The 22,563-nt window shown below is 34.1% G+C and overlaps 1 protein-coding gene across 3 annotated transcripts in view; it reads right to left on the minus strand.

Moving 5' to 3' along the window:
- The window catches only part of SNTG1 (syntrophin gamma 1), an 852,347-nt gene that overhangs the window by 40,835 nt on the left and 788,949 nt on the right, over positions 1–22,563 (minus strand). For all 3 annotated transcript variants that reach the window (XM_070481301.1, XM_070481302.1, XM_044744142.2), the window contains 2 exons: positions 11,893–12,045; positions 7,370–7,462 (listed from right to left, as the gene is read on the minus strand). In XM_070481301.1, coding sequence (XP_070337402.1) covers positions 7,370–7,462; positions 11,893–12,045 — 246 coding nt within the window. The remainder of the gene's footprint in view (positions 1–7,369; positions 7,463–11,892; positions 12,046–22,563) is intronic.

Here is a 22,563-nt window from a genome sequence, read left to right on the forward strand (position 1 = left end):
GAAGTATTGTCATTGTGAGTTACATAGCAATTTTGTGACCCCAGCTAACTGATGTAAGTGCCAAATCTTTAACATGAAGTCCAAGACTTCTCATTATTTGGTGCCTGACTACTTTACTTTCAAATACTGCTCCCTCCTCATTCTCCTGCTGCTGCCATGCTGAACCTCTGTCAGTGCTCTCTCACCTCTCTTTCACACATGCTACTCAATCTTCCTCCACTGTGAGCCCAGTTAGCCACTCATGACTTACTAATTCTCAGGTGAAATGTAGTTGTCTCCAGGTACTGCCTATGGCCCCTTAACCTGGTTTACATGTTTCCACTCTATCCTGAACTCCCTTTGCTGAGAATCATTATACTTATAATTACTTGTTTAATGACAATCTTCTCCACTAGGTGCCACAAGAACAAAGACCTCTATGAAAGCAGAGACCCACAAGGACCAGAATGTAGCAAACAAATGTGTTGATTGATTGATCAAGATTTCTAGAAAACACAGTGCTTCTTTGACATCTTGAGAAGGGCGGCACAGTAGCAAGATGTTGTTGGTGCTGACCCTGCAGTTGTCAGAACTATGCAGCATAATGTGAGTAAAATAAGTGTCCACCTCTTATTGAAGGTTTACCATGCATGCACACCACTTGCTGCACAACACGCTCCACATATATTTTCTTATTTAAACATTTCAATAATCCTGTGTGAAAAGTGTCATTTGCATATCCATTTTAGAGGTGAAGAAAGTGAGGCTGCAGCAGCCAAGTGATTTTCTGCAGATGTTAAGGATAGGAGGACAAAAGAAGCTCATTGATGCATTCTAGGGAATTTGAAATAAGAGGGAAATAAGAGGATGAATTCCTAGGATTAGATGAAAAGACATGATTTGTGGTTGAGACAAGATCCAATGGAAGATGGGCTAGTCGGAAATAATGCTTAAATAGTTCAGAATCTATACCTTATATTTCATAGTTTACTATTTTTTTAACAAGGTATCTCATTTAATTTTAGAATAATGCCCCAAGATAGATACACAGCTATTATTATTCTCATTTATTATGTGAGAGTTTCAGAGGTTAATACATTGTAGTAAAAAAATTTCATGAAAACCAAAACTGATGACCAAAGGAAAGACAATCTGAAATACAATGAGAAAAGTTTTAAGGAAGATTTTCTCAATATTAACAAAAAATAATCCAGGAAAAATAAAATGTATCAAAAGCCACAGAAAGGAAGTACAATTAAAAATTTAAAAGGATGAAGGAAGAGAAAGAAAGGATAAAATGGAAGAAGTATGTAAAACATATTAGCCCAAAATTTTTTGACTCTTACCTGATTTTATTCTTTATATACTTTGAATTATAAATATAACAGCAAAGCATGTGTTAATTTCCACATTGCTTTATAATGTTCTTATATGGCCAAAAATGAATTAAAAATCTAGAAAACTTTATTATTATACTACATCTAGCTACTGGCATGAAAACTGGCATGAAAGCTACTGGTTAATGCTTCTCTTTTGAACATTTACTTTAGACTTATCTTTGAAATGCTTGAGGTTTAAAAAAATTTACCTGATAGATTGTTTCCCTAAATGCCTGAGTTTGTTTTGCAATAAATGCAATGTTCTTCATTCTCCTAAATATAAAGAAGAAATAATTTATCTGAATAAGAACATAAAGATTCCATCAAATAGCTGCCTTTGTCCATTTTGAGGGGGCTGTAAGTTACACAGCCAAAGAGAAAAATGATTGAAAGACAGGGTAAAAATGAAAAATGCTGAGATATATATGAATATTGTCATAAGTACATTATAGTGTATGTATATTTAAGATTTCTATTTATGTAGGAGATGGTTCAAGAAAATATTCATTTTGGTAATTCCAAATTTTCCTTTTAGATTTGTAATTGCTACCTTTGATATGAAATAGTTGAAATATTATAGCATAAATGGCATAAAATAAAAACAATAAAAGTTTAATTCTATTTTGAGATGTTCAACCTATGGAATTCATATTATAATTATATAAATGCATTTTAGAAAAAGTCAAACATATTATGAAATGAGTGTGTGTACATGAAAATCATATATTTTTAGCAGAAACAGTAGCTCAAAGCTCCTTATAATCAGTGACTTTCAATTTGTCCAATCCAGATCAAACAGTTATTAAAATGAAAAGAGTAAATATAGGTCATATTAACTTCATTTCAAATTTTACCTTGAAACGCTATAGAAATCAGTGTCTGCTTAAAAGTACAAATGGATTATATAGATTTAGATATTTCATTTATCGCAAATGTTAATGTGTTGACAGTGAATTTAATTCTGAAGCGCAATTATTTGGTAATAGGAAGTCTTCTAACTTTGTAGACAAAACCCAGAAAACAAGAAGGAAGTGATTTAAGTTAGGGTGACATCATAGTTTACTGCACAGATTACAAGTTCCTAAAATGCAGGTCACTGTGCACATGTGTGAGTTTTACAAATCTACCCGAGACAATGCTTTCAATTTATATTCAATGAAAGTTGGAATGGGGACAAGAAGAAAACAGGAAATCATTACAGCAGCCTCTAATATAAGACAGAACTAATTCTTAAAAATGTTACTTTTTACTTCATATTTATTGTCTTTGTAGATCTGTTAGCCAATTATGCTTTTGAAAACATTTTTAATATGTTAATGTCTTAGCACTGTCTCTTAGATATCCTAAAGTAAAAAAACCTTTTAAGTATTTTATCCTACAATTTCTCAAATTCAACTATTAAAACATTTTTTTAAAAAATTATCATACAATAACAATTTTGGGAACTAGTGGTTCCAGAGACTCTCCCAAGGAAACAGTAATAATATGAGTAATACCGTGTTCTACTTTTACCCAGGCTCGAGAGCCAAGACTTACGGTGTTCCAAACATTGCGATAGACATATACACAGGATGAACATTCCTTGTCTCCAGTTATAGCCAATGGAGCCCTTGAAGACAGCTTATCCCCTGGGCATGATGCGGAGTGCGGCGAGGGCTGAGGTGTGGGCTCAGGATGCCCCCAATGTCGTTTTAACCTTTAGAGCTCAGGTGTTATCCGTCTGATGCAGATAAAAAGCACTCTCCCTCATTTTGTTTTACAAAATTTCATGGTTTAAAAAAATAGTTTAAAAGTTGTTTTTCTAAATTATTGAGGGGAAAAATAAGTATCCATTAATTCAATCTTGCCTCCACCCAATCAATGCAATCTGTACCTCAGCTAGAGTGATCCTTCCACAATATAAATCAAATTTAGGTCAAACATACATTGGACCTTAACTATGTGGCTCAGTTTTGTTCTCCAACGTTGTCTCTCCATCCCTCTCCTTGTACCTTTTCCTTCAGTCATACTGAACATCTCTTAATTCTGTGCATACACTGTGATTATTTTCACTCTCAACTTGTAATAATGTGCTTATTTGACCTTGCCAACCATGAATATCATTTTCTCAGGAATGTCATGGAGTGGTCTACGCCCAGTGGAGGACAGATTTTGAGAGTTTAGAATTTAGGGTTTGCCTGGATTATCTCAATTTCAATCATAGATTGTTCTACTAGTTTTGTTTTATCAAACACACACTTGATCATTTCATTCCTATGTCTGAAACTCTTCAAAGGTATTCCTCTGTTCTAAGGCTCGAATCCAAATAGAACCCCTTTCATTATCTGGCTCTTAGTTACCCACGAACTTAATCTCTCATCTCCTTTGACCTCAAATTTGATGTCCTTCCTCACTTACAGATATTTGCCTGGATAATCAAGGGCTCTTGGGTCTCCATTTCCGTGAAGCTTTCCTTGAACACCCAAGACCAACATGTATACACCTCCTGTGTCTTTCAATAGACAGCAAGTATTCAGTAAATATTTAGTAATATTGCAGCTGAGGTCTCTGTTTACATGGAAAATCTATTAATAGATATAATTAATTAATGCATTTATGCATGTTTAAAGGAATATAAAGGCAACAAATCTATACTTTCAACCATGGGAGTTATATAAGGGCTGCAACATCATACTTTGACACATTAGTAACAAAACCTTTAACACTGAAATGGCTACAACTTAACAAGGATGAAGATTACGAAGAACAAGTTGAGCTGTATATGGCAATAAATTTCTATGAGGGAATTCACCCCAACAACACTAAGTGAAAGAGAAGTACATACAGCTCCCTGCTATGTTGCTAATATAAACTAATGTATGTGGAATAGACTGCTATTCAGTGTGTCTTGTACTCTCTTAGAAAATCCAGGGAAATGGTTTTCCTTGGGGACTTTCATGCACAAGTAATAAATAACAAGTATTAGCTTGACATTCCCAGACACCTCACAGCTTCTGAACCTGTAGCATTTTAGATACCTCACAGTTTCCAAACTTGTAGCATTCTAGTGTAATCTAAATAATGCTCACACTCATTCCCTACCATGAGTCTCTGATCTGGTCTTTTAGTTTACTTTTTTCATCACTGTTTATTTTATTTTTTAAAACTTCTTGTAAGAAATGAAAAATATGGTTGCTTTTTCGTTTTGCATTAATGCGATTCTCGCCTTCATTGATGTATTAACAGCACAGCATCTGCTTTATGTGGAGCTCAATCAACCACCCAGAACACCATCCTCCCCTTTCTTGGAATCTGTACTTTATCATAAGACCTTCGGTTTGCTTCCACAGTCACATCAAGGTTGGAGGACCTTATCAAGATGCAGTACAGATAGAGAAAATGTGTGCAGTCAAAGGGTATGAGTAGTATTGCTGCCACAGCCCTCCTGAATCCAAACATTTAAAAGATCTGCTGGACATATATTCTTAAGGATACTTTCCACATGCATATCAAGTAGAGAAAATAGCTGGATATTGTTTAATTATTTTAATAAAATTTTGGAACAAAACATGTTCTCATTTATATGTAACAATTACCTTTTTGGGTTTTTTTTGTAATTAAAAATAACTTCTTGGGGCCGGCCCGGTGGTGTCGCGGTTAAGTTTGCATTCTGCTTAGGCAGCCCAGGGTTCGCCAGTTCGGATCTCGGGTGTGGACTTACGTACCGCTTGGCAAGCCATGCTGTGGCAGGCATCCCACATATGCAGTGGAGGAAGATGGGCACAGATGTTAGCTCAGGACCAGTCTTCCTCAGCAAAAAGAGGAGGATTGGCAGCAGATGTTAGCTCAGGGCTAATCTTCCCCCCAAAAACAAAAAAGCCCAACTTCTTTCTGGGCTCATTTTATGGAATGAGGCAAACCTTCTTGCAGTGAGGTCAACTCAGTGGTTTGCACAGGGCTCTCTTGGTTTATGCTTGCTGTCCTGACATAATTATTACTGGCTCTTGCTTTCACTCCCCAAATGTCACAGTTTCAGTGATGAATGCTACCTTCATGATAACGTGTATAGATTCTTTTCCCTCCCTTGTAATTCTCAGATTGTCTTGGAGTTAGATACTTCCAATAACAAAATCAGAAAATGAAAAGATAGTGATCACTACACCTGAGGGTCTTTGGTTTCTCCTGCATGTCAAGTTTGTACTTACTAAAATACCATTTCCTACTAAATCGTTTGCCCTAGACGACATCATAACCCTTCCAGGAGAGTAACACCCAGGGCAGGAGTACACAGGTATGTGGTGTAGAATGCCCATTTCAAGCTTTTCTCCCTTACCACATTAAAAGCCAACAGAGGACTCTAACACAGACTCCAATTACACTAACCTTAAACAGAAACTCAAAATAGATTGAGGCATGAAAAAATGGATTTAGGTGAATTTTATCTGTTGCCCTCTCATTTACTAGTATGAGACTCTTTCATCTTCATGTGATAGAGTTTGGTGACAACTCTGGCAATAATATTTCATTTTTAAAAACAGACTTTAATTTTTTTTCTAATCAGTATGTTTTTAAAGTTATTTGTTACATTAATTTAGTACTTATGAAATTGATTAATAATTAAATTGGTTAATTTGTTAAATTAATTTAATACTCATGACCTTATCCTGATTAGAATGAGCATTTTATTCAAAAGAAAGTCTTTAGTCATAGGAAAAGTGTATGGCAGTCTCATTTGAGAATCATTAAAAGAGCCGCTGCTGTCTGAAATTCCATATTTAGGGAAGCATTCTTTTGGCGTTATGCAAAGGCAATGCACTGGACAGTCAAATCTAACTGGCATATGTGTCCTATTTATTTTTACAATGTCAAAGTAGAATGAAACATTGGGCACCCTTTAATAATGTGAAATTTTGTGTGACAATCTTGATTGTTGGGACATGAAAAAACACAAGATTTCCAAACAACAACCCACATCCTACTTGGCTGTGACCAGCTGGACTGCACCATTAGACTCCCATCTTTTCCAAGATCAAAACACTCCCACTGTCTGTACACTCTACCTTTCTCATGCATTTATATCACTACCTTGTTTTATTTGCATTTGTTTTTGAAAATCTGTACAAGCCTGAATTTCTAGGGTTTTTGAAAATCTATACAAAGCTTAATTTCTAGGTAAAATATAAGTTTCCCAATAAGAAATTACTCATTAATCCTTAAAATTAGTGCTAAGGAGTATATCAGTTTATTTTTTAGGCCATACTTTGACAAAGGAGAAAGTGGAATGGATCTAAGAAATTTATGTCCTCATGGGAAGGGAGAGAATGACCTCCATGGGGACCAGAGCCCCAAGTCAGAAACTGCAGCAGTGACTTCAGTACTGGAAGGAGATTAGTAAGGGGCAGGAGGTCAGTTGAGCTTTAACATTTTTTAGATATGACTGGCTGAGAAGATGCCCTTCATCATTCAATCTACATCACTCCCAGAGATATACCCTTTGTGGAAAGGGCAGACAATCAGACAGTTCAAGACCTTATTAGGTGTTTACAAGGGTTACATTCCCTGGCTAGAAACCCCAACCCCCAAATTTCTCCATTCTTTAATTCTAACATATTATCTTTAAAACTAAAAAAATACATTTTGTCATTGTGATATTGGAGATGTTGACATAGAAAAATAATAAAGAAACACTTTGTTTAAAAAACTAGTTTTGAGAAAGGAAATTTTCCCTCAATATGAGGCCAAACCTTTAGCAAAAGAGAAAAAAATATATATGTATAATATTCATATTATACATAGATTTCAGTTTATATAGTTACAATGTTTTGTGGCAACATATTTGTTTTATTAAAATTTCAAACTTTCGTTTTTCTGTAAACAGATTAACACATAATTTTCTTCTAGTAACAAAAATGAAGATCTTCAATTTGACACATGTTAACCAGTTAAAATGCTGATAGGAGTTACAACTTTTTTCAATCACTCTTAAATTAGAATGTCTGCAGCACATTTCTTAGAGCTGACAAGCGCATTACCTTTGTTGCAGCATCAAAGCAGATAAATCCGGTGCTAAAGTCAATCGTAAGTCCCATTAGATGACTTTCCAGCACACATGCATATGTCTTGCACTAGACAGAAAAGAAAACTGTTACTTTTCATGTGATTGGCCCAATATCAGTATTAATAGCCAATATTTATCAAAGACTGTGTGACAGCTCTGTAATAAATTCTGTATACAATAGCTAGTTTAATACCAGCAATAATTGTATAAGGAAGATAGTATTACCAACATGTTAATGTTAGTAAAACAGAAGCTGAGTGGTTTTTGACCTGCCAAGGGGTATGCAGGTCCAAGTTTCCAATCTTCTCCGTCTGACCTTATCTTTACCTTGTACAACACTGACTCCCTTTGCTATACTGGCAATAAAACTGGTAAAAAAAATGTTTAGATGTAGGCCAGATTATTTTAAGTTGTTATATCCTGTGGCTAAAGATTGCTGCATTTTCATTAAACCAAAATCAAATTATGAAAGATTAAAGTATTACTTACATTCTTGGCATATCAATTTCATGGATATTATTAAAAGAGAAGTCTCAGGCACACAAACACAGATTCAGCAACCAGGGCAAGAAATACAAGAAACATCTTGACCTTAAGAGTCTCTATACGTTCATCCATGTGGTGCAAGCTATTTCTCAGAGACATTTACCACTTGACTATTATTTGTGTAAACTCTACTGATTCTTCAGAACTCAACAATTAATCACTTTTCACATTGAGATCACATTAAATTATAATTTTACTTACATGTAAATATTTTAGGAAGACTAATAAAATATAGATACTAAAATATAAAAATAAAAGATATGAAATTAAAACTTGGGGCTTATATGCAACATGATGCACTTTTATGTGCATAGGCCAGTTTTATTTGCATTTAATTGCAAACTGTAGCAGGAGAGTCAAATGATGAAAAATATTCGTAATTCACCAAGAAAGAAACATAGAGGAGGTAGGGGGAAGGAGAGAGGGAGAGACCTATCTCAAGTAAATTTTCAATACCAATCCTTCATCACATTTGTTTTTATAATGCTATATATAAAAGTACATTATATGAATCACATTCTGACTATAATGGTGACTAAATGCATCAAGTTGCCTTCAGCAAAAGCTATATTTATGTGTTTAAGCTCAGTTTCCCTAGAAAAGTTATAAGCATGCCAAATTATTCATCTAGAGTTACAGTTTTCAAAAACCAGATTAGAAAATATACTTAATGGGCCTCTGGGTGTAATTTTATTTGTTTAACACATGGGCATCTTCTATGTTTGCATCTGCCCATTACTACTTTATTAAAACTACTATAAACATTAAGGAATGTTCAAAGTTATCGCATTTCCTCCAATTTAGACAGAATTGTTTGCTATTTTCAAGTACTATTAATTAAAAAGAATATGTTAGGTGAAAACACCTTCAATACAGAACATTAAAATTTATCTCAGTAAGTTCAGAATTACAAATTAAATGCCATTGTCTCAATAATTAAATTGAAACAGACAGATATGACATAAATTGAGACCCACTCAAGTTTAATTCTATAATTTATAATCTTAATTAACATATAGAATGAGTATACTTAATACATGTTTTAATATTGAAATATTTGATTTATTGTTTGATTTCTGTGTTTGTTTTATAATGAAACTTGAATTACATACAAATAGAATATACAACTATGTACTGGGGAGAAGAAGGGAAAAAAAGAAAGAAGATTGGCAACAGATGTTAGCTCAGATGTCTATCTTTAAAAAAAATAAAACAATGATAGTTAGAAAAAGCAAAAAATTATCCTTTTTAGAGAAGTTCAAAGTAGAAACACTCTGAAAGATATTTGCACACTTACATATTATTCCACAACATTTGAAGATACATCACACATAAAATACTTTTTAATATGCCCTTTTGGATGATTGGAAATATCTATAGCTAGATAAAACACATGAAATAGGTTTAAAATAATAGTAATTAAATGAAATTAATTTTTGAAAGTGATACACATTTTCATTAAAAATTCTATTTTGAAAGAGCTATATTAGTTTGAATTAGTGTGAAGCAAAAACAATTATCTGCCCCTTACCAATATTATTCACTCACTGAGGGAAAATTGTTCAGAAATAGAACAAATAAAGATACTAAAAACACTATAAATCACTTAGGGTTAATACTAGTCCTTTGAATACCAGGGAAATGTTGGAAGAGTTTACTCACATTAATTGTCACCTTCCTGTTTCAATATTCACTACATTTTCCAAATTTTAAGATGTTAATTTAAATGACATTGTGGAATGTTTTAGAAATACTTACTTTCCATGAATTATCTCTTAAAGTAAATATGTAGATATTTATATGAATATTAAGTAATTTATTAATCAGAAAATATGCAAATAGGTAGAGGAAAGATCAGAAGCTGGAAAATGCTAGGATACAGTCCTATTAAAGAAAACCAATTTCAAAATAAAAGACCATTTTATTTATTAATTCACTAATTATATTAGTCAAAATCATAAAATTTTTCCTTTCTGCCTATTTCACAAGAGGACATATATTTCCTCTTTATTTTATTTCTTTAGAAACTTCAATGGTAGTGGAAATATTAGAATGTAGAAGAAAACCATAAGGTTCTTCATGTAAATATATGCACATCCTTGAATTTTGAAAATAACACTACCAAGGTGTTCAGTCACTGATGATTGATTTCTAATACAATAAACAAAGGGAAATTATAAAATCTATAAAACAACTAAAAGCTAAAAAGGCATTTAATATTTTACTTTGCACTTACTACATGCATCTTAAATTGCTCTTGTGAAAAGGAATGGCCGTAGTCCAAAGAATTACACTGCTCAGGACCTCAGCTTAGAGAATATGAAGCCCAGATTCAAAGAATAATATTAAAATACAGCAAAACGACATAATTTTATCCCTATCTCATTTCTAAACATTAGGAGATTTAAAGGGAAATCTTAAATTGAGCCCAACATGTAGAAATTGCCATATAGTTGTTTCCAAATGAAGTACAATATTCTAGAGGAATGATAATTAGGAAAACCTAAAAATATCACTACAAATAACAAAATGTTAATTCCTATTCAACTAACTTATATTTCAATGTTTTAAAATGGTCTTAGATGTTGATACTTAGAATAAAATAATATACAAGATATTTTTCATCTTTCCATTATTGATATTAAATTGCCTATTTTACTGAATTGAGGTTCTATACAGCTAAATTATTGAAACAATATTTCTCAGCTACTTTAGCACTTTTAGATATTTGCCAATCAGCAGAGCTATTAGAAACTGTCAATTGAGCAATGAAACAAGTGAAATTTGAGTTTTCTCCTTCCTCTTTCCCGGATTGTCATGTCATACTGATGCAACTTGATGTGTTGACTGTAGAAGTTAGTAGTCACAAAAAAAGAAATTAATATGTGTTACAAATCAGTTCAACATGTTAAAAAAGTGTCAAAATCTCCTATTATAAGCAAACATTCCAGGATAGTCAATGCTATATTATCATCATACACTTGTTTTCAAAATTAAGTGTCCATATGTCTATTTAGGTCCTGGCTCTGAGAACCCATTTGCATGTGGCAAGTGCATTATAACTGTTCAGTTTTGCCATAGGTCTCTGTTAGAGGTCAGCCACAGAACAAATACTTGGAAGCCTGCTCCATTCCACGGTTCTGTGAACTGTAGAGGCTGAAGATTCTATGAAGTTTGATCTAGATATAACTTGATACTTAAGAAATAAAGTCTAATAAATATCTGTTGAATACCTGTGATGTACAAAATGCACTGTACTTCAGTTGGTAGATGAGTAAAATAATCCCAAGCAATCTACAATTTATATGGGGAATGACAAGCACACATCACCCTAAAACAAGAGGAGAGTGTGAACAGACCTAAGAAAATGGACAAAAGAAAGTGATATTGGTGTTCAAAGTGGGATGAGTTTGAACAGGATTGTAGTGGAAAGAGTAGTGGTAATCAGTGGGCAGGACAGACTGGAAACCAGGAAAATCTTCATGGATTACATTACACTGAAAAAAGTTTCAAATTCCATGTGTGATTTTGAAGGGTAGAGATGAAGAGAAGACTTTCTAGGAAGCCAGGGCATTGTGAGTAAATGAAACTATTCAGCTGAAAATTAGATGGTCATGATTGGAGAACAGGAAATGGCTTTGTAAACAATTAATTAAAATCAGAGCATTTTCTATTTTAGATTTAAATTAGAGTAGACTTTAATTAAAATTATAAATACAGTGTTGATGAATGGTAGGAAATAGCTTAGAAAGATAAAATTGCAGAAAAATAAAATGTTTTTTCAGAGCTGTGCTACTATTCGTTTAATGAAAATGGGTAATTATAGAATGTATTTGAGGAGGTCAAGACCCACAGAACTGTATTCTTATGCTAACTGAATTTATATTGGAACTCTAGGGAAGTGGTCATGCATCTTTGGGAGTCACAGACCCTAAAATTCCAGTCTCTCACCTGTATCCGTTCCACTTCTAGAAAGGTTGCTGTTTGGAAGGCTCTTTCCCATTGGACGAGGTCACAATCTAACTCCACAGAGAAGTAGAGATCCTCCCCAGATTCAGACTGCACGATGAAGCAGTGTTTCCGCCGGTCCAGCAGGTCACTGTCCTGATGAAAACCTGGAGTTACATAGGCTGGCATACATCAATTCACATTGCTAACATTGCTATACCTTGAATCAATGTTGACTAACACATGGTGAAAGTGCTACAGTCATATAGATGACACTGTATGATATCACTAAGTCTTCATTAAAAATGGTCATAGCAGACCAAATTGCAGGCCTCACAGTCCATAACTAATGCATTTCTTCTCCGTATACATGCTGAAGCATGTCCATAAAATAGAAGTTAAGATTTTTGGCTTCAAGTCTCACTAGCAATGTAACTACCAAAGCATTTAACACATAAGATTCAGTTTCTTACTGTACAAAAAGATAACTCATAGGTCACCATCATGGTGGAGTGACCTCTCGTGGTAATCTCTCCCCTCGACCATGCAATGAAAAAGACATTCATACTCCAAAAGAGGACATTGACACAACACAAAAGGCATCTAAAAGACCCATGCAGCTGTATATCAGAGGGTGGAGAGGCTGAAGCCCCCTCAGAGGAGGTGGAACAGGGTAAGGGAAACTTGCTCCCTCCCCAAAAGACTGCAATCTTGGACTGTGTACAGCCTCTGAGAGGGAAGGAAGTTGGGAGGGGACATTCATTCATGGGGATGTCAAAGATCCCCAAGAGCATTTGCAGCACAAAGGGAAGCCCCATACTGGGGTGAAAGTTACCATGGGGAGTGATCACATCAAGCCAACACCTCAGCAGCACAGATAGCCAGAGCAAAGTGAGTAAGCCCACAAGAGGATGCCAAAGAAAGTGCCCCTCCCCACAGACAGCCCAGTTCAGGCTCCAGCTCCTGGAATCAAAGCAGAATGCAGAGGGCTCAGAATACTTGGCTCTTGAACCCCACCCAGTGGTGATAGGTGGTTACTATGGATAAATAATACCACAATGAGCAAAAACAGAGTCACACCCTTTAGCAGTATCAAAAATTATATTAAATATCCAGACCAGAAGGAAAATGACAAGTATCCAGAAATCATCCCTGATGACACAAAAATATGTGATATAATGACAGAGAATTCAAAATAGTTATCATCAAAAGATGAGTTAAAAGAGAACGTAGAGAAACAATTCAATGAACTCAGGAGATACTTCACAAAAGAGATTAAAACTACAAAGGAGAATCAATCAGAAATATTGGAGATGGAAGACACAATGTATTAGATAAAATAAAATATGAATTACCTGAACGCTCGAGTGAACATCATAGAGGAGCAAAGCAGCATAATCGAGGATAGACATGTTGAAATGCTCCAGATAGAGCAGGAGAGAGAACTAAGACTAAAAGAAATGAAGAAAGTCTCCAAGAAATATTCAACTCAATTAGGAGATGCAACATAAGAATTATAGATATTCAAGAAGAGAAGGAGAATGGAGCAGAAAGCTTGTCCAAAGGAATAATAGCAGAGAACTTCCCATAGCTGGGGAAGGAAATCCATGTGGAGGAGGCTACCAGACTTCCTAAATATGTCAATGTAAAAAGACCTACTGCAAGGCATATAGTAGTGAAACTGGAAAAAGTGAATGACAAAGAAAAAATACTAAAGGCAGCAAGGCAGAAGAAAATAACCTACAAAGGAAGCCTTATCAGGCTTTCAGTGGATTTCTCTGCAGAAAACTCACAGGCTAGGAGAGACAGGAATGACATATTCAAGTCTTTGAATGACAAAACCTTTCAGCCATGAATACTCTATCCAGTGAGAATATCCTTCAGATATGATGGAGAAATAAAAACTTTCCCAGACAAACAAAAGCAAAGGGAATTCATAGCCATGAGATTCCCCCTACAAGAAATCCTCAAGAAGGCCCTCATACCTGGAAAAAAAAGAGGGAGAAAGGGATTACAAAGCATGGAGTAAGGAGATAAATAGGTAGACAGAATCAGAGCAAGTTAGCAAATACTCAAGTGTAGCATTAAAGATAAGAGGAAGAAAAACACCAAAAACAGAGATAACCTGGTCTTTTTAATCGTTAAATCACAATACAACATGGAATAAGTTGTGAGAAAAACACCTTAGGAAGCCAAGAGTGAAGGGACTGAATCAGCTTAGTCTAAGGAAATAAGAGGTCATCAGGAAATGGACTATTTTATCTATGAGATTTTGAATACAAACCTCATGTTAACCACTAAGCAAAATTAAAACAGAGACACAAATAATAAATAAGGAGAAAACAAAGAAATGCAACATAAAAAACTACATAACCAGTAAACCAAATTACACAGGACCCTAAACAAAGGAAATACAGGAGAACTGGACAATGAGAGTTAAAACGGCAGCAGTAAGCCCTCCTCTATCAATAATCACCCTAAACATAAATGGATTGAACTCTCCAATAAAAAGACACAGAGTGACGAGATGGATTAAAGAACAAGACCCAACATTATGCTGCCACCAGGAAACACATCTCAGCTCCAATGACAAACACAGGCTCAGAGTGAAGGGATGGAAGACAATACTCCAAGCAAATGGCAAACAAAAGAAAGCACGTGTCACAATATTTATATCAGACAAAGTAGACTTCAAGATAAGACAGGTAAAGAGAGAGAAAGAGGGGCAGTATACAATGATCAAAGGGACACTCCATCAAGAAGACATAACACTTGTAAATATCTATGCGCCCAACACAGGAGCACCAAAGTACATAAAACAACTATTAACAAACCTAAAAGGAGATATTAATAACAACACAATAATAGTAGGGGACCTGAACACTCCACTCACATCAATGGATAGATCATCCAGGCAGAAAATCAACAAGGAAACAGTGGAATTAAATGAAAAGTTAGATCAGTTGGACTTAATAGACATATATAGAACACTCCCTCCAAAAACTGAAGAATAAACCTTCTTCTCAAGTGCACACAGAACATTCTAAGGATAGATCATATGTTGGGAAATGAGGCAAGTCTCAATAAATTTAAGAAGATTGAAACAAAAACAGGCATCTTTTCCTATCACAATACTATGAAGCTAGAAATTAATTACAAGAAAAAAGAGAAATGGACAAAGATGTGGAGACAAAACAACCTGCTATTGAACAACCAATGGATCATTGAAGAAAGTAAAGGAGAAATCAAAAAGTATCTGGAGACAAATGAAGATGAAAATATACTATACCACCTCATACGGAATGCAGCAAAAGCCATATCAAGAGGGAGATTCATGCCAATACAGGCTCTCTTTGACAAACAAGAAAAAACCCCAATAAGAAATCTTAAACTACACCTAACTGAATCAAAAAAAGAAGAACAAACAAAGCCCAAAGTCAGCAGGAGAGAGATAATAAAAATCAGAGCAGAAATAAATCCTATTTAAGAAAACAAAAAGGCAGCAGAAAGGATCAATGAAATAAAGAGCAGATCCTTTGAGAAGACAAAATTGACAAACCTTTAGCCAGACTTACGAAGAAAAGAAGAGAGAAAGTTCAGATAAATAAAATTCAAAATGAAAGAGGAGAAATACCAATGGATACCACAGAAATACAAAGGATTATAAGAGAAAACTACGAAAAGCTATATGCCAACATTGACAATTTATAGGAAATGGATAAATTCTTAGACTCCTATAACCTCCCAAAGCTGAATCAAGAAGAAATAAATAATCTGAATAGAACAAACATGAGTAAAGTAATTGGAACAGTAATCAAAAGCACCCCCAAAAATAAAAGTCCAGGGCCAGATGGCTTCCCTGGAGAATTCTACCAAACTTTCAGGGAGGATTTAAGAACTATCCTTCTCAAGCTACTCCAAAAATTTAGGGAAGATGGAACACTTCCTAACACATTCTATGAGGCCAACACCACACTGATACCAAAACCTGACAGGGACAACACAAAAAAGAAAAAAAACAGGCCAATATTACTGAAGAACATAGATGCAAAAATCCTCAACAAAATATTGGCAACTTTAATATAGCAATACATCAAAAAGATCATACAAAATGATCAAATGGGATTTACACAAGGGACACAGGGATAGCTCAACATCCAAAAATCAATCACACTACATTAACAAAATGAGGAATAAAATCCACATTATCATCTCACTAGATGCAGAGAAAACATTTGACAAGATCCAACAGCGATTTATGATAAAAACTCTTAACAAAATAGGGATAGAAAGCAATTACCTCAACATAATAAAGGCCATATACGACAAACGCACAGGAACATCATACTCAATGGGCAAAAACTGAAAGCTATACCTCTGAGAATGGGAACAAGACAAGGAATGCCCACTATCCACACTCTTATTCAACATAGTACTGGAGATTTTGGCCAGAGCAATTAGGCAAAAGAATGGAATAAAAGGAATCCAAATAGGGAGTGAAGTGAAACTCTCACTGTTTGCAGACGACATGATCTTATATATAGACAACCCCAATGAATCCCTCAGAAAACTATTAGAAATAATTAACAACTATAGTAAAGTTTCAGGGTACAAAATCAACTTAAAAAGTCAGTTGCATTTCTATACTTTAATAACATACTTACAGAAAGAGAACTCAAGAATACAATTCCATTTACAATCACAACAAGAAGAATATCTAGGACTACACCTAACCAAGGTGGTAAAGGACTTATACAATGAAAACTATAAGACATTATTGAAATAAATACATAGTGACATAAAGAGATGGAAAGAGATTCCATGCACAGGGATTGGAAGAATAAACACAGTAAAAATGTCCATACCACCCAAAGTAATTTACAGATTCAATACAATCTCAATCAGAATCCCAAAGACATTCTTCATGGAAATAGAACAAAGAATCCTGAAATTTATATGGGGCAATCAAAGACCCCAAACTGCTAAAGCAATACTGAGAAAAAAGAACAAAGCTGCAGGCATCACAATCCCTGACTTCAAAATGTACTGCAAAGCCATAGTAATCAAAACACCATGGTAGTAGTACAAAAACAGGCACACAGATCAATGGAACAGAACTTAAAGCCCAGAAAGAAAGTCACACATCTACAGACAGCTGATCTCTGACAAGGGTGTCAAGAACATACAATGCAGAAAAGATAGTCTCTTCAATATATGGTTTGGGAAATCAGGACAACCACTTGCAAAAGAATGAAAGTAGACCATTGTCTCATGCCATACACAAAAATAAACTCAAAATTGATCAAAGACTTGAAGATAAGTCCTGAAACCATAAAACTCCTGGAAGATAATATGGATAGTATACTCTTTGACATCCAACTTAAAAGGATCTTTCCAAGTACCATGTCTTCTCAGACAAGGGAAATAAAAGAAAAAATAAACAAGTGGGACTTCATCAGACCTAAAGAGCTTCTGCAAGGCAAAAGAAACTAGGATGAAAACAAAAAGACAATCCACCAATTGGGAGAAAATATTTGCCAATCATATATCCGAAAAGGCATTAATCTCCATAATATATAAGGAAGTCACACAACTGAACAACATAAAACCAGACAGTCTTATCAAAAAATGGGCAGAGGATGTGAACAGACATTTCTCCAAAGAAGATATACAGATGGCCAATAAATGCATGAAAAGATGTTCAATACCACTAATGATCAGGGAAATGTAAATCAAAGCTACACTAAGATACCACTTTGTGCCTGTTAAAATGTCTAGAATCACTAAGACTAAAAATAACAAATGTTGGACAGCGTGTGGAGAAAAGGGAACTCTCATACACTGCTGGTGCGAATGCAAACTGGTGTAGCCACAATGGAAAATAGTATGGACATTCCTCAAAAAACTAAAAATAGAGCTACCATATGACCCAGCTATCCCACTACTGGGTATCTACCCAAATAACTTGAAGTCAATAATCCAAAGTAACATATGTACCCCTCTGTTCATTGCAGCACTATTCACAATAGCCAAGACATGGAAACAATCCAAGTGCCCATTGACTGAGGATTGGATAAAGAAGATACACACACACACACACACACACACACACACACACACAATGGAATACTACTCACCCATAAAAAAGACAAAATCATCCTATTTGTAACAACATGGATGGATCTGGAGGGTATTACGCTAAGCAAAATAAGCCAGACTGAGAAAGGCAAACACCATTTGATTTCACTCATATGTGGAATATAAATAAACACATGGACTAAGAAAACAGTTCAGTGGTTACCAGGGGAAGGTGGCTGGGGAGTGGACAAAGAGATGAAGGGGAGCACTTATGTGGTGACGGACAAGAAATAATGTACAAATGAAATTTCATAATGATGTAAACTATTATGAACTCAATAAAAAAGTAAATACAATCTTCCTTCTTCCTTACAGAGCTAAGATGATAAAATTAAATAATATTTATTAATGTGTTTGCAATTTTTAAAAGCTTTATAAACATAGTATTTTTTTATTGAGTTGATTTCTGTAATCCATAAAGCATCATGAAAATATTCTTCTACATGACAAATGAAAAAATGAGTCTAAGTTGCCTACAGAAATTTTACCGGTTTTTAAAAAATACACATTTACCCTACTTATTTAACTGTATTTCATTGAGTCAAAAAGACTTTGACATGGCAATGTCTTGGTTTTACTAGGAGTTTCCAAATAATTTGTCCACATATCTTTGTGTATTCCAACTTCAGAGATGGTATAAGGTGAAAAAAATGCAAAGAATGGATGAAATAGGGTAATCCCACGCAATATGTCAAATATATCCTTTGAATTATATGTGAAGTGTACTAAAAACTGTCAAAGGTTAATCACTTATGTCTTAGTCATTTCTTATATACAGATATATAAATATATCATCATTAAACACTCAAAATGTTAGAAGAAATTCTCTTCTTGACAAGCGTTTTCAAAATAATAGCAATTTCCCTTCTTTCTCATTGGGAACTTAAATTGCTATAATAAAGTTAAGGAAAGGCAGTTGCTTCCACGGTTGTAGAATTCAGATTTGACCACTTGCTGCCAGGAGATGGTCAGAAGGCGTAAAGGAAGACCCATTTTCTTTGTATTTATTGATTTCCCTACTCTGTCTTAAGATAAACAAATGAAAACATAGTATTTTTGAAAATACAGTCCAGGGATAAGCAGATTGTAAAGTACTTTTTAGTAATTTGGATCTTACAATGTCTATGGAGGGTGACAATGACAGATATTAAATAAATAATCACACAAGTAAGTGTGTTAATACAGATCCTTATAAGTGTCATTATGAAAAGTCAGAATGTGGTTTACACCAAAATAGATTTGGAAGGCAGGAAAATGTCCTTTAAGGAGTAAATTTTAAACAGTGGCTGAAAGGTGGATAGAAGATTAAAGTTAAAAGCAGAGAGGAAGCATGATCTGTGAAGACAGAGAGCATGGGACTGGCAGAGGCCTGAAGCAAGTGCATGAAATGCAATCCAGAAGTCCAAAGAAAAGGTGAGAGAGATGTTGAGACCAAGCTGGGAAAGGAGATGGGTCACTGACAGGTCATGAATTTTGAACTTTGACATAGTGTAATGACAGATCCCTTTATTAAAAAATTTCGTAAAGCCTCTATTTGTATTGTAGATATTTCAACTCCTATATTAGCTATTTAAATTGATAATATGGCACAAAATTCTAACTAAACACTGCAGAGTTTCCAGAAACATTGCCAATTTTATGGTTTATTAAATCAGTCTTAACTTCTCTCATAATATAAAATTGTAATATAAAATAATAGCCAGAGAATTGTTGACATTTCCCCTTCTCATAAATTGCATGTTTGCCATAGAATTTTAAAAGGACCTTCATTTAAAACTTTCTGTTTTCTTGGTAACTTAACCCCTTTACTCTTTTAAAACTTGATTTAGAATCTTCTATTCTATTGCCCAAACATTGAAGCTCTCAGAGATGGAGTTCTCTAATTAACTCTGCAAATATAATCTCAACATCTTTGAACACTTGTAGTCATTTGTTATTGTTATTTAAAGGGCACTCCTCATGCACTGACTCACAATACCACTGCAATGGGCATCTTGGGTATTTAGCCCTTACAGTTTAGTGAGGGACACAGTAGGTAAAAATAATAAAAAGCATTATGATAGAGCTATTGCGTTAAAGTGCAAGGGGAAAAGAATAAAGAGCAATGAATCATTCTGGAGAGAAAGTGGGAAGGAGAAAGTTTTGTTCTAGGGAGAGACGTTAGTATCATCAAAGACTTAGAGATGCAGGCAAGAGCAATCAGTTGCAAGCCTGAATAAGCTCAGGCGCTCCTGCTAAGAAGTTCTCCTTACTGCAAGACACTGGAGGGTTTGAGTTAAGAAAGAGCCAGGATCGACTCTGCTTTAGAGAAAGAAGAGCAAGTAAGGTGGAAGATGGAAAAGCTAACATTGTTGGGATCCTCTTTCAGAAGTTTTGTGAAAAGTGACCATAGCCCAAACATTTTAAAGATTTGCTTTGAAAGTAGTCATCCAAAAAATATATATGCCTCTTTCTCTCCCTTTTTCTGTCTTACTCGCATGCATGTGCTACAGTGAAGTGATAAGAACACAGGCTGTAGCCTCAGATGCTGTCTGGATTCAAATCTTGGCTCTTCTATTCATAGGATGTGCTGGTAAGATAATGTACGTAAAATTCCACCTAGTTTCTGAAACATAGTAGTTCTTAAAGTTAGAAATTTCTATTATTAATGTTGCTATTCAATAAAATAAATATATGTGTCATTCCCTAATCTCTGCTTCTTTAATCTGTTTGTCTTTTGTCAGAGTGTGTTGGGCCCCAGTAGAAACAATATCCTCTAGAATACTTTTTGTTCATTGGAAATCATCATTTAATAATGGTAATAAAATAATAGCTAAACATATCTTGAGCACTATCTTTGTGTGTTTTTCTTAAATATGACTTCTCTTTCAGAAATATCCTCTAGTTTTTTAGATTTATTGTAAGCCTCCTGGACACTTTCTACAGACTAATAACCAAATGCTGTCAGTCCTGGGATACGTCTCAGATTTATAAAGCAATATTACACAGAACCAGCATATTACATAGCATATTATAAATATGTTGGCTAATAATGTATGTGTTTTTTCTAAAGTATTCGAAGATCAATGGGTACAACCAAAGTATATTTTTATTTAAAAAAACAAAATAAACCATGTGTTTAGAATAATTATTGAGCTTGTAGATGTGTCCAGCCTTAAACTTTCTATTGTACTTTAAACATATAAGACTAAATGCAGAAAAATATGAGCAAAAACAGCGAGTTACCCTTATGGCAAAATTTCTGCACGGATCAATATGGTTTCTTTTCTCCTTCACACTACAATTGTTTCATCCAATATTTGCTAATATGACGGGTCCCTTCTTTCACACTTGTCCAGATGCATTGCTCCACTAATAGCATTCTTTTCTTCAAGTTAATGGCATTTGAAATTGAAATGAAAAAAGAATAGACAGATCAAGAATAAATATTTTTACATTGTTGTATTAAATAAAAATTACTTTATGAACTACACAACTTAACTAATATGTTTGTGACTGTTTGCTATGTATGCTGCTTTTTCTTCTACTTGAACTTATAGAAAATCAGGTAATAATTCAATCATTAGTCATGGAGTTATTTAAAAAAAATAAAAATTGTGTCTTTTTTCTCATGAAAGAAGAGCAGTCCAAGAATGGATTCTTCAGCTAAAAATAATGTTTTACTCTTTTCCAACTATTCTAATAATTAAAAATGAGGAAAAGACATACATCAAAATTAAATCATGCCAATTAATTTTGAATTAGACTTTCAGAAATGATGACGTTTTTAAAGGCACTTATTAAATCTACATCAAGTCTGTACAAAAAAGATAGCTTTAATAACATAAGACTATTTTTCATTTTTATGAAAATATTAATCAACATTGTTGTGTAGTAAAAATTTTGATATAATTCAAAATATTGTTAAGAATATATTTCATCATTAGATGAAAAAGGGAAAGTTTGGAAATTGACTTAAAATATTATAAATCTGAATCTATACATCACAGAACAAAAAGAATATTTATGTATTATTCAGCCAATACGACCAATGTGAAAAAAAATAACTTTTGTTTTAAGTTATATTAAGTCAATAATTATATAATTTCCACTTTCTTTTATGCTATGTAGAAATACATCAAAAGTAAGTGAAAGTAATATACACGAATTTGAATATTTTGATATTTTTATGGCTATGGCAGATATCAAGATATTAAAATTATTTTTTATTAAAATGTCACCTAACGCCTGCCAGAATAGTTATTTTGACTATGGTGTAGCCTTTACATTTTTACTAATATATTCATAGGTGAATCTCATGATCTGAAAAGCAAAAGAAAAATTTTCAACTTCTGATGAAAGAGGAGAGATTACAACAGACACCTCAGAAATACAAAAGATAATGAGAGAATATTATGAAAAGCTATATGCCAACAAATTGGATAATCTAGAAGAAATGGATAAATTCTTAGAAACATACAACCTTCCAAAACTGGACCAAGAAGATGTAGAAAATTTGAATAGACAAATCACCAGTATGGAGATCGAAACAGCAAT

Source organism: Equus asinus, chromosome 12, assembly GCF_041296235.1.
Source record: "Equus asinus isolate D_3611 breed Donkey chromosome 12, EquAss-T2T_v2, whole genome shotgun sequence".
Lineage (NCBI taxonomy): Eukaryota > Metazoa > Chordata > Mammalia > Perissodactyla > Equidae > Equus > Equus asinus.